Below are 13,314 nucleotides of genomic sequence, written 5' to 3' on the forward strand. Positions count from 1 at the left end.
TAAGTTAATTAAGCAGGGTGAAAACATACAGCCTTAACCTAGTCCTTTCCCAGTTTTGAACCAGTCCGTTGTTCCATGTTTGGTTCTAACTGTTGCTTCCTGGCCTGCACACAGACTTCTCAGGAGGCAGGTCAGGTGGTCTGGTACTCCTGTCTCTTGAAGAGTTTTGCACAATGTGTTTTGTCCAGCCAGCCAAAGGCTTTAGTATAGTCAATAAAGCAGAAGTAGATGTTTGTCTGGAATTGTCTTGCTTTTTCTATGAACCAGAGGATATTGGCAATTTGATCTATGGTTCCTCTGCCTTTTTTAAATCCAGCTTGAACATCTGGAAGTTCTCAGTTCACATACTGTTGAAGCCTGACTTGAAGGATTTTTAACATTACCTTGCTAGCACATGAAATAAGTGCAATTGTGCAGTAGTTTGAGTGTTCTTTGGCATTGCCTTTCTTTGGGATTGGAATGAAAAGTGGCCTTTTCCAGTCCTGTGGCACCTGCTGAGTTTTCCAAATTTGTTTGCATATTGAGTGTAGCACTTTAACAGCATCATCTTTCAGGATTTGAAATAACTCAGCTGGAATTCCATCACTTCCCCTAGCTTTGTTGTAGTAATTCTTCCTAAGACCCACTTGACTTCACACTCCAGGATGTCTGGCTCTGGGTGAGTGATCACACCATTGTGATTATCTGGGTCATAAAGGCCTTGTTTTGTACAGTTCTGTGTATTTTTGCCACCTCTTCTTAATCTCTTCTGCTTCTGCTAGGTCCTTAGTTCTGTCCTTTATTGTGCCCTTCTTGCATGAAATGTTCCTTTGCTATCTCTAATTCTCTTGAGGAGATCTCTAGTCTTTCCTGTTCTGTTGTTTTCCTCTATTTCTTTGCATTGTTCACTTAAGAAGGCTTTATCTCTCCTTCCTGTTCTCTGGAACTCTGCATTCGGATGGGTGTATCTTTCCTTTTCCCCTTTGCCTTTCAGTTCTCTTTTCTCAGCTGTTTGTAAAGCCTCCTCAGGCAACTGTTTTGCCTCATTGCGTTTCTGTTTCTTGGGAGTGGTTCTGGTCACCACCTCCTGTACAGTGTTACAAAGCTTCATCCATAGTTCCTCAGGCACTCTCTATCAGATCTAATCCCTTGAATCTATTTGTTGCTTCCATTGTATAATCATAAGGGATTTGATTTAGGTCATACCTGAATGGTCTAATGGTGTTCCCTACTTTCTTCAAGTGAAGTCTGAATTTTCCAATAAGGAACTGATGATCTGAGCCACAGTCAGCTCCTGGTCTTGTTTTGCTGACTGTATAGAGCTTCTCCCTTTTTGGTTCCAAAGAATATAATCAGTCTGATTTTAGTATTAACTCTCTCGTGATGTCCATGTGTAGAGTTGTCTCTAGTGTTTTGTTGGAAGAGGATGTTTGCTATGACCAGAGCGTTCTCTTGCCTAAACGCTATTTTGCCCTGCTTCATTTTGTACTCCAAGGCCAAATTTGCCTGTTACTCCAGATTTCTCTGACTTCCTAGTTTTGCGTTCCAGTCCCCTGTAAGGTGCTAGTTATAAAGGTCTTACTGGTTTTCATAGAACCATTTAACATCTGCTTCTTCAGCATTAGTGGTTGGGTCATAGACCTGGATTACTGTGATGTTGAATGGTCTTCCTTCGAAACAAACTGAGATGATTGTGTCATTTTGAGATTGCACTGAAGTATTGCATTTTGAAGTCTTTTGTTGAGTATGAGGGCCACTCCATTTCTTCTAAGGGATTCTTGCCCACAGTAGTAGATATAATGGTCATCTGAATTAAATTCACCCATTCCCAATCATTTTAGTCCTCTTTCTCCTTCAAACATTTTCTTTGAAAAATAATAATTTTTCTTTGAGAACTCAGGGATACCTTCTTGCTTTTATTACCATCACAGGTTTCATTTGGTCTGTTGGTAATAAGTATATTAAGTCTGACCTTATTTTAAAACTCTGCCCTGGCACAGAATTTAAATTAATGTCTTATTGAAGTGCAAATGGACATAGAGGCTCCATTTAAAGGACCTTTAAGCATTTGTTGCCCCAATAGTATCTGAACATAATAGTGCTGAGCTTGAGAAAGATGATTGTCTCAATAGAAATAATTTATCATTGCTAGAGGTAATGCGAAATTGTTAATTTTTTTCTCAGCATTTTTCTTTTGTCAATGTTTTCCAGAGATGCTTGACACCCTCCTTTATGAAGACTACTTCATTTTATGTATTTTGTTGGCCCCTGAGATAATGTTCCGTCTAGAGAGGAAAAACATAAAGCAGTGCTGAAAACCCTACAGGCGCTTCCAGTAACGTAGAGTCACTTGCTGTCTGCTGTTTTTCCTAATGCCCCGTTAAGACTAGCGTCCCTAGTGCTGCACTTTGGGTTTGGGGCTTCTTTGGTTCATTTGTGAATACTTGTCTATTAAATTTTTTATATAATTCATTTGGTTGTAGAAAAAAAAAAATCTGGGTTACTTAAAGTATGCTGGAGGGAAAGTTTACTTTAAAAGTCATGCATTTCCTGGTTCAAGGAGGTCTATTACCAGTGTTGTCTTTGCTTGCCCCCCACCCCAGACTTCCCGGTAGTGGGGGGTTTCCATCAGCTGTGTTGGTAGGTTTATCTGGTAACCCTCTGAAGAAAATGTGTGTAGGTATTTGTATGTGTTTAACTAGCAGAGGTTAGTGATCAGACTGTGGCTGTGTGTGTGCTAGGTCACTTCAGTCACGTCTGTCTCTGCAAGCCCAAGGACTGCAGCCCGCCAGGCTCCTGTCCACGGGTCCTCCAGGCAGGAACGCTGGAGTGGATTGCCACGCCAGGCTCCTGTCCACGGGTCCTCCAGGCAAGAACTCTGGAGTGGATTGCCACGCCCTCCTCCCGGGGACCTTCCCGTGGGTTCTTTACCACCGGTGCCACCTGGGAAGCCGATAGAGCAGGGGGAATGGCATGTCCTTCCTCCACCCCTGAAGGCCATACTCCTCGCAGTGAGAAACTGAAGTTGGCTCTGTGAGGTTGTTCAGTCAGAAGAGCGACATCTACCAGAGGAGAATACTGTGTTAACGGGAGCTGCGGCCCGTTCAGTATTCTTGCATGTTATTGTTTATGGTGTACAGTTTCCAGTGTGTTGGTCACCTGAAGCTGATGCTTAGGCCAGCTGCATTGATGTTTTCTCCACGAATCCTGCGTATTCACACTTCCTTTCTGCTTGCTGTCACCTTCTGTAAGCTCCGGGGATTCTTCTTAGCTCCTGGGAAAAAGTCTTCCTGACTTTATTTCTCCCCTCCCTGTGTTTCTGTGACAGCCCTCTGTGTCTAAAGAGGTGCTGGCTGTCAGCGAGGTGAGAGGTTGTGTGTGAGGAAGGGGAGAGCTGAGTCATGAGTCACAGCTGTGGGAAGGTGTCCCGGGCTCCAGGAGCCTCAGAAAGCTCCAGCTGTACGGGATAGTATGTGGCCAGTCTTTCTGCTTTGACCACTTTCCTAATTGCTCTCTTTCTTGGAAGATCCTGCGACATCTTTTCTACCCACTTCACTGTATTAAGTGTTCCATTTATTTATAACTCCTCTCCAGCTCTAAAATAGACCCAAGGGTTCACCACAGACCTGAAGATATACTTAGGGTAGCATGACAGATAGAAATTAGTAAATACTTTAGGCTTATCCAAAATAAAAATAAAAATGTCCAGTACATCTGGGACTTTCTGAAGCTCTCCTCTCTCTGCTTTATATAGCAAAGGGCAAAATGAATCGCTCCATAACAAGGGATCCTAAGAGATATCAGACTCAGTTAAAATTGACTGAAGTTCTGGGGAGCTCTCCAGATTATACTCCACAAATACTAATACGGTAATGTCGGTTTCAGCCATGAATCATCTCGCTGGATCTCCTGTCTCTTTTCCTGGAGAGAGATCATGGACAGTAATATACTGTCTTTTGAAACAACAGAGTGTAAATCTCACTGCTCATAATTTCCAGTGTGTGAAGAGAGCCTGGTGAAGAAGTAGCCCTGAATGGCTCTGCTGGGGATGGCAGCCCCGCTGAGTGGTGGATGAGCCGCAGTGGGCTGACATCCTGCCCTTCAGTGTCATCTCTCCCCTCTGTGACTTCCTGCAGGGTCATTTGCATGTCTTATTCCATGTACATTTATCTCATTCCAGCCTCTTAATCCTTCTGTTGAGTCATACATGATGTGAATAAATGTTTTCTATGGTCTGGCTTTAAAAAAGATGAATAGTGACACCGCTCTGTGTATGAGGGATGGTAAAGATAGACAGCTGGAAACAGGGAAATGCATGTGACTTTGGAAGGAGTTCTGTATAGTATATTTAAGAAAAGGGGGGGCAATTGTTTTTTATTAATGTATTGTTTAGTCGCTAAGACTTGTCTGACTCTTTGCGACCACATGGACTGCAACGCGCCAGAATTCCCTGTCCTTTACTGTCTCTTGGAGTTTGCTCAAACTCATGTTCATTGAGCCAGTGATATTATCCAACTATCTCATCCTCTGGCACCCTGCCCTCATTCTTTCCCAAAGTCTTAGTGTAAATATTGTTTTGATTTTAGGAGTAGAAGGACAGTCTGTGGAGATTTCCAATATTGTAGACATCCGAAAAGAACATAACTATGAGATTGCAATGAGAATTTCTTCTAGCATCAACAGCCAAAACAGATTTTATACTGACCTAAATGGATACCAGGTAATTTTCCATTAAAATGTTTAAATGATGGTTATAGTATGTACCTTTTATATAGCATAATAGGCAAGTTAATTTTGGATTCTTTGAAAAAATATACTTAAGGTTGCAAATTATTTCTAAAATAAAACTGAATTTTCACAGACACTTTTAGTTTCTGTATCTAACCAGGTTTTCAAGGACGGAACAAATATTTGCAAGACTATTTTGTAAAACATCTATTTGTAAGGATTTGTTTTTATCAAAGGAAGATTTGGAGACCACTATGCATGTTAAATACCTTGATGCTAAAATATAAATGAATTTATCAAGTAGAAGGAAATATTAGTATTAGAGTATATCTTTTATTTCCTCATAAGGAATTGGTCTATGCATATTTAGTTTGTTCCACGTATGTTTTTAAATGTATGATTTAACCGTGGGTCTTTTCAATCCCAGGAAATCCTTCTCTACTGATGTATTTGTGTGTGTGTGTTTATACACATACGTATATGTGTACATAGACACAGACATACAAATAAAAACATCTATCTGTTTAGAAATGTGAATAGCTGTATTTAATCAAAGTTTTTGTGAAATAGTTTGAAATAGTAATGGGAAAATTGATTCATAAATTTTTTTTCAGATTTTCATTTCTCTAACTTACTAGAGCTCTTTTGATTGCTACCTAAATCTATATTCAGAGTATATGTGTGTAACAATATATATTTGAAATAATACTATTAAAAACATGAGCATGTCTCTGAGACATTAGCATTTTAGAAATTTCTGACTATGAATAGAAATAATTTCACAAATGCTGTTATTCTGATTTTCAACTGGGATGCGTGGAAAGGATTGTGATAATTTTCTCTTCTACAGTTTCCTGCAAAAGTTAAATTTAAACCTTTCCAAAGCATAAAAATTGCAGCATCCATTTTAAATTAACATGTTAATTCTGCTACAGCTGTTTGGCTTTCAGATGAAGCCCTGGCTTTATGTTGATTCATTTTTCTTGTGTACAAAAGAAAGACTTTTCTTCAAGTCCTATAGAAGCAGTCATTTGTATATGTGGGTGTATACATGAATGAAAAAACTTAGTAAAAATGAAAATGTGAATTTTCTTTACAAAGATAGAGCACATTAATAAATAGGAAAATATTATTTTTAAGACTGTAGGCTAAATGTTTCTTCTTTTTTAGAATAGGCCATTTCTTATGCTTTGAAAAGAATAGTTACTCGGGCCAAACTAGAAATGTAGACCCACAAATGGGGAGGGTAACAGCTACACAGTTGTGACGGTTTTAGATGTCAATTTTTAAAGTATAAGCTTAATTGGAGTAGAAAGATCAGGCTTGGTGATTTCCTGCTAGCTAGCTTTCTTTCCTTCCTTTTTAAAAAACATTTTACAGGTTGTTTTTTTTTTTTTTTTTTATGCCTACTAGGTTGTTAATTTCCTAGGGCTGTGATATAAACTGCCACAAACTGGGTGACTTAAAACAACAAAAATTTATTCCCTCACAGTTTTGGACTTTAGGAGCCAAAATGCAGGTGTAGCCAGGGTCCCCCCCCTCCGTCTGCTCTCGGAAAGGGTGACCGTGCCTCTTCTGGCCGCTGGCGGCCGCTGGCGCCCCGTGTGCTGTAAAGGCATCACTGCAGTGCCCGCCTCCGCCGCCACGTGGCCTCCGTGTGTCTCTGCATGTCTGTGTGTCCAAACAGCCCGGCTCTTGTAAGGACACCATCCTTTAGACTGTCACCCACCCCAACCCCGTGTAACTTGGTTGTATCTGCAGAGGCCACGTTTCAAAATAAAATCACACTCACAGGTTCTGAGGGGACGCTGTTGAGAACCAGTAAACTGGACGACCCACTGCAGGGTTGTTGTGAGGATTAAAGACCTTCTCTGTGACATACCCAGTCCTGTGCCTGCTGTTAATGGACACTCACTCAGTACATGTTAACCGTTGTGCTTGCATTGTACTTCTCCTATTCTGAGTTAAAGTTTCACGAGTTTGAAAGAAGACAGGACATTTTTATGTGGTGTGAGCAAGGTGTCTGATAACAGAGTCTCTGTGTGACATCTCTTCCTGAGGTTTGAGTGAGTCTGAGTTTCCTTGACCCAACCAGCTTAGTTCATTATCAGTGTCTCTCAAAAACTAAAGGTGGAGTTGTAGTTCATGCATTCAGATACTAAACCAAGAAAAATTGGAATTTGGAGCTGTCTACATTGAAACTAAACAAGAAGAGTAAGCCTTGAATAGTTTTTAAATATAAAAATGCATTTGATTATTCTAACATAGTATGTTAGAGGATATGGTGGTGAGATGTGTGGTATTTCTTAAAACTGATTCAAGAATTATGAGAGGTATTTCTTGAAAGGGGATAGGGAGCTATTATGCTTTGCATTCATTACAAAAGCAGTATGTTAGATTTAAATGGGAAATGAATACTTAATACCTTTATAACTTGTTTTATGCAAATATGGAGAGCTAGAAAACTTTTGTAAAGGATTTTTATTCTAAATTTAAATAGTAATGCCCGTTTTAAAAAATATAGGTAAGTTCTACCTATTTCACTTAAAAATTTTCTAAGATGCTCATGATTTTTCTTCATATTGAAGAATGTTTTAATTTCTAAGTTAACTGTTCTGTTGGACAAGAAAGGTGCTGTACCTTTTTCTGTTTGGAAACAAGCCATTTGTAGTCAACAGTAATGTTTTTAAGTACATGTGTAAATATCAGTGGATTTTCTTTTTTTCTTAACGATAATTGTTTGGTCTTGCAGATTCAACCCAGACTGACAATGAGTAAATTGCCTCTTCAGGCAAACGTCTACCCCATGACTACGATGGCATATATCCAGGATGCCGAGCATCGGTTGAGTCTGCTCTCCGCTCAGTCTTTAGGTGTTTCAAGTTTGAAAAGTGGTGTGTATTCTGTAGACTCTCTCTGGCTCTTACTAGTCTCACTTCCCAGTGTGTCATCTTTCTCTTAGTCATGTGTTAGTTATCTTCCTCAGTCACAAGCTTTTTTCTTTTGAGAACCAGGCTGTTAGTTAATTCTGAGCTTTGTGAGACTGACATAAAATAATAAATTTCCTCAATCTTCAGATGAAAACAGACCCCAAAGTTCACAAAACTGATGATTTTTAAAGATAATTTACTTTTCCCGATAGCCCATTGTTTGCAAAATTCTGTCATTATTGTGACTGAATGGATATGGAAATTCAGACTCCAACTAAACTAAATTTAGATAATTTGAAGTTTAGATATTAATAAATTAACCAAGGTTGCAAAAGGGGAAAGTTACAGTTCAAACTTAGGTCCTTTTCTGAATCGCATCCTCCTAGAATGCTGCCACCTGAAAGAAGGGGAGTAGAGCTGATACAGATATGGCAACAAAGAGATGACAGACACGACGCTACAGATTCCCAGCAGACGGAGATGGGGAGAAGGAGAAAAGAGACAGTAGACGCTGAGGATTTTTTGTGGGACTTTCTATTGAGAGATGTGTCCTTCATAATGCCTCTTTTTATTTATTTACATGTCATTGCTCCTCTTTGCTTACATACTAAGAGTTGCTAAGACAAGTGTGTTATAGAGCTGGGCAGGTGATAAATGAGTGTAGTTGCCTGGCATCTTCATTTCATGTTGGGCACGTGCATGCATTCTGTACTTCCATACACAGAAAACTTTACTGTTTATCATTTTTCTTTGTGGCCTTCATTACACAAAATCCTGAGATCATGTCATGAAGACATGAATGCAGCTATAAAAATAAAAACGGCCTCCCCTCGGGGACCCACTTGGGACTGCTGAGATGCGGGTGAATTGCAGAGCACCCCCCAGTGCGCAGACCTTGTTGCCGTGGGAACTGGCCCAGGGTTGTCGCGTTCTGCAGTTTTTCACAAAAAGCCCCTCTGGAATTTTACAAGAAGTAGCCCATTCTGTAAATGTTGACATAATTTTTTAATAATCAGAATGTAAAACCTGTTGGTGTCAAATACGACTCCTGAGCTACCCATTTTTAAACCCTGCCTTAAACTCTCCCATTTGGGCTCTAAATAGGGGACTAGACCTTAGGATCCAAGCAGTCATAAAGCTAGCACGTTGTCTCCCTTCTCTGATAAAGATCCTGCTGTAGATGCCCAGATACCCTGGAGTTCGCATGACTACACAGAAAAGCAGCCTGAGTCAGGCGAGAGCACCGTGTGTGACACGGCGTGTGGCCAGTGTTTGAAGTCAGGGAGAGGGCTTAGAGAGGGCCGGGAGGTCGGCGGATGACTGCGGACGCCAAGTGATGGAGCTCTGGACAAGCACGGGACAGGCAGCCCCAGGGCCTGAGGAGCGCGTGCTAGACAGCTGTCTTACAGAACGTGGAGAAGGGAACACCGGAAATCCTAACCCTGCATGATTGCTTTATGTCCTGGTTACCTAAACTGAAAGGAGCCAGAGCTGGTTTAACTATATGAGCATGATAGTTACGAAAGCATTTTATAAAATTTCCTCTTACTCCAAGTGACTGCTCAGTACAGTAGCAAATATTAGCGGGTGGACCGGTGAACATACACATTTAAGCCTGTGTGTTGCTCGGTCGTGTCCGCTCTCCGTGACCCCGCGGGCTGCAGCCCTCCAGGCTCCTCTGCTCACTGAGCTCCCCAGGCAAGAACACTGGAGAGGCCTGCCGTTTCCTTCTCCAGGGTATGTAAGTAGTATAACGTTAATGGGGTGTTTTGGTATAATCTTAGACATATAAATATGTCTCTGGTGATTTTCTTTTAGTTTGTAATTTCATAACCTAACTATTAGGGTTATAGCTTAAACTAGAGGAGTTGTAGAATTTCTGCGTAGCAAATAGAGGAACCAAATGTAACAGCTTTTTGAGCTAAAGGAGAAAAAACAGCTGGGAAATCACTACTATAGTATTGGAGAGGGAAGGGGTTACACAGTGGGTGTGCCCAGATCCTTGGGCTTCAGAGAATCTCCACACATCAAGTAACCTAAAATGTTACTTCAGATCCTTTTCAGATCTGTCCTTCTGTATTTTTCTTATTACTCCATGTGTGATATATATATTTCTTAATGAACTTCATAAACATTTTTAAATTCCCGATGCTGTCACTAAAAATTTTGGAAGACTTTACTCTTTCGATCACTATTTTAAAGTTTTACTTTCATTTTGCTCTCTTCTGTCCCATTTAAATTTCTTATTAGATTTTACAAAATGCTGATGAAGAAAAGGAGAAATACAGTCCTGTTTTGTGAATTTATACTAAATGCTGTGAGCTATTATTGAAACGAACCCCATAGCTTCCCTGATTGGAGGGGAAACGTAAATCTAGACTTTGCTTTATATTTGTGAGATTCTCAGTGAATAACCCTGGCCTGTTTGTTTCCTTGTTTGCTAGGTCAGATTGAAGTTATCATGGATCGGAGACTCATGCAAGATGATAATCGTGGCCTTGAGCAAGGTGTCCATGATAACAAGATTACAGCTAATTTATTTCGAATACTACTAGAAAAAAGAAGTGTCGCAAATATGGTAGGAAAGAAGCTCTCATGTTCCAATGTTCACTGTTCTTTACCATCCAAAAATGTGACTTTACTTTATTTTTTGCATTTTCTGATATTGAGATGTCTTTATATTTGACTTAGCCTATATTCACAAGAAAGAGAACTTCAGGTATGTGTATCATGTAAGATTTATATTTAGGCATTTTATTTTTTATTTTGCTTATTATGTAGCTGTAAAATAATGTTAAGCAATCAGTTTGATGAAATTTCCTGAAACTACTGTGACAGAAACAAGAGCTCAGTTTAGAGAACAGAGCTTAGTCACATGCTTAGAAGATGAAGTTTGATTAGTAAAATTCATTTGAAGCTTTAGTGCAGTCGTGCCAGTCTTAGACTCATCTATTAAAAGTGGATTTACTTGTTTGCTTTCTTGTTCAGTTTTCATTTCTCAAAGCAGAAATCCAGCATTCTGTGCAAAGAGTCTGGCAAAGACTTGGTTGGCCATGAAGTAACCTGACAGTACACTCCTTCAGAAGGCAGGAAGGGTTCCCCGCGGAGCCCCCGCAGGCTGCGGGTTCCCAGTTCAGGGCCCCGACGCGGCCTCCTTCCTCTGCTCCGCCCTTGGGCGCTCTGACCGGCCGCCAGGCCTCCGCTCTGCGCAGCCGGGCCCCATCCGCCTTGCGGAGCGCGCCCCGGCGTCTGCTCCCCGCCTCCTCTCCTCCTCGGCCGGCCCCCAGCGTCAGCCTCCCCAGGGCTCTTCGGTGGTCCCCGCGCCTGCAGCCGCTGTGTTGGCTTGTGAGCACCGTTCATTGTCTTCTGTCAAACACAGACCCACCCCGCTGGGCCTGGGGCGCTCATCTGCGGCCCCTGCGCGCCCCCGCGCCGAGGCGGGGCTGCCGGCCTCGGTGCCCTCGCCGCCCCCTGCTCCCGTGCTCGGGCGCCCGGCCCAGTGCGTGTGGTCGGTCGTCATCTGGCCTCCTCCTGCCTCAGCATCCGACACTGCCCGCCTTCAGGCCCCGAAACGCTGCCGAGCCGGGCTCCCGTGGCCCTTGGGGCTGGGTTTTCCTCCTGCCTTGGGACGGTTCTCTGCCTCTCCGATAGCTCTGTATTCAGCTTTAAACAGGAGAGCCTCAAGGCTCAGCCCCAGGCCTCTCCGTTCCCTCACTTTGTATGTTATTCCCCTGCATCAGCTGGAACTGACAGGTAGAAACCCTCAGCCTCAGATTCACCTCTCGCCTTGAGACCCATCCGTCTGGCTGCTGCCTGGCATTTGCGAGGGCATCTCAAGCCTGACAGACTCAGAACCGCGGTTCTGATCGCCGCCTTCCCGGTGTCCCGGCTCTTGATGACCGGCGCCGCCTTCCCCGCAGCCCAGGCCCCTGCGGCCGGCCCTGGTGGGCCCTCTGCCCCTGCTGCCCGCTCCTCGCGGCAGTCTGCCCCCTCCTCGCGGCAGTCTGCCCCGTGCGCGGCTGTACCGCTGCCGCAGCGGCTCAGACCCACAAGCCCGAGTCCGTGGACAGCCCCCGCGGTTACCGGCATCCTGTGCCTCCCGGGGGCGGGCTGCTCACACCCGTCTGCTATCGTCCTTCCGCCCGGTCTGCTCTGAACCCAGGGGGCAGTAGTTGTGTCTCGAAACCGACTCTGTGCTCACGGTGCCCCGCTTCCCGCCTCTGCCCCCTCATTGCTCCCCGTGTGAAAGCCAGCTCCTGACGGGGCCGCGGAGCCCCGTGCTCGGGGCCCTGCCCGTCCCGCCTTCTCCTCTCGGTGCGTGGTCTCCGTGTTTCTGCCCTGGGCCAGCTGCCTTCCTTCAGTCCTCAGTGCTCCTCGTGCCCCGGCCCCCCTGCACCTTTGCACACGCCTTTCAGTCTCTCTACCCAGCGATTCTTCCTAATTAATCGTTCAGGTCTGAGTCTACTTCAGCAGCTTCTTCGGCTTGACCAGATCCGAGCCGCCCTCAGAATCGTGCATGTCTCCTTCGTGTGTGTGTGTGGTTATGCGCTCATTGCCTTTCTCCTCCTGCGGACCGCAGCTCGCTGGGGTTGAGTTGCTCTCTGTCTGCTTCTGGGCTGGTTCCTAGCACAGCAGACGCCGGTGTGTGCTGTGTGGATGATCACACAGGTGCGGCGGTGCCTGGGCCGGGAGAGCCCGCTGCCCATCCCCGTGTGCGTGTCCTGCCCCCCCGGGACTCAGGACTCTGCTTCCTTTCCCTGTGCCCCCGCAGGGCCTCGTGTCTGCGATAGGCATTTTACAAATAAAATACTGGTTGATTTAATGAAATGGCAGCAGCTAATTAAGGCAAAGAATTCTCTCCGTATTTAGAATCTTGCAGGAAAAAGGTTTTAATATACATTTTAGATGGCAAGATTTATACCAGTTCTTGGGACTCATGGTTTAAATCAATTACTGACAAGATAGCTTAGTTTTAGGACTAAAACGGCATATAAAAATCATTGTCTGGGTGCTGGCAGCTACTATCTTTTGCTTCTCCTGAAATGTTTCTGGCTTTGATGGTTTTTCTCTCCATAGATACTAATTTACAAAACTTCTGTTAACTATAGCAATAAGAATTTTTTGTGTCAGATCTATAAAGCTTTCACTTAGAAGTTAAATAATTTGTTTATTCTCATTCAAAACTCTTTGCATAATGACTGATTTCAGTTTCATTCAAAGTTTTTATAATCCTATCTTGGTTAAATTCTTCTTTTGCTCAACTATAGATTCTTGGGCTTAAGTCAGTAGTTTCTTTTAAATAAAAAATGAACCAGAGAAGAGAAGATACATTTTAATTTCTAATGAAATTAATTAAAATGACATTTGATTAAGAAATGTTACATATCACGTAACTTAAATTTTCTAGAAAGTGTTGTTATTTTCAACCAGACTAATGACTAAAATGTCAATGGTAGAAATTGAGATGGGGAGACATTTCCTGGAAAGGAAGGCTTTTTAGTGGGAAGCTTTGAACCTGCTGGAGCTTCATGGTGATAATCCTGGATGACTGAATGGAAGCATCCTGTTCTCGAGTCTTTCGCAGAGTCAGTGAGAACAAGATTGGGATGATAAATGTCACTGGGAGAGGTGTCGATGCCCAGCGGAGGACTGTGACTGTGAGCTCTTTCACAGTAAT

General features: G+C 43.1%; 1 protein-coding gene across 1 annotated transcript in view; it reads left to right on the forward strand.

Annotated features, from left to right (window-relative positions):
* Positions 1-13,314, forward strand: part of MAN2A1 (mannosidase alpha class 2A member 1) — a 191,308-nt gene that overhangs the window by 159,215 nt on the left and 18,779 nt on the right. Inside the window, exons 17-19 of the mRNA XM_065923691.1 lie at positions 4,566-4,699; positions 7,460-7,601; positions 10,082-10,215. Coding sequence (XP_065779763.1) covers positions 4,566-4,699; positions 7,460-7,601; positions 10,082-10,215 — 410 coding nt within the window. The remainder of the gene's footprint in view (positions 1-4,565; positions 4,700-7,459; positions 7,602-10,081; positions 10,216-13,314) is intronic.

Source organism: Muntiacus reevesi, chromosome 1 (genome assembly GCF_963930625.1).
Source record: "Muntiacus reevesi chromosome 1, mMunRee1.1, whole genome shotgun sequence".
NCBI classification, from domain to species: Eukaryota; Metazoa; Chordata; class Mammalia; order Artiodactyla; family Cervidae; genus Muntiacus; species Muntiacus reevesi.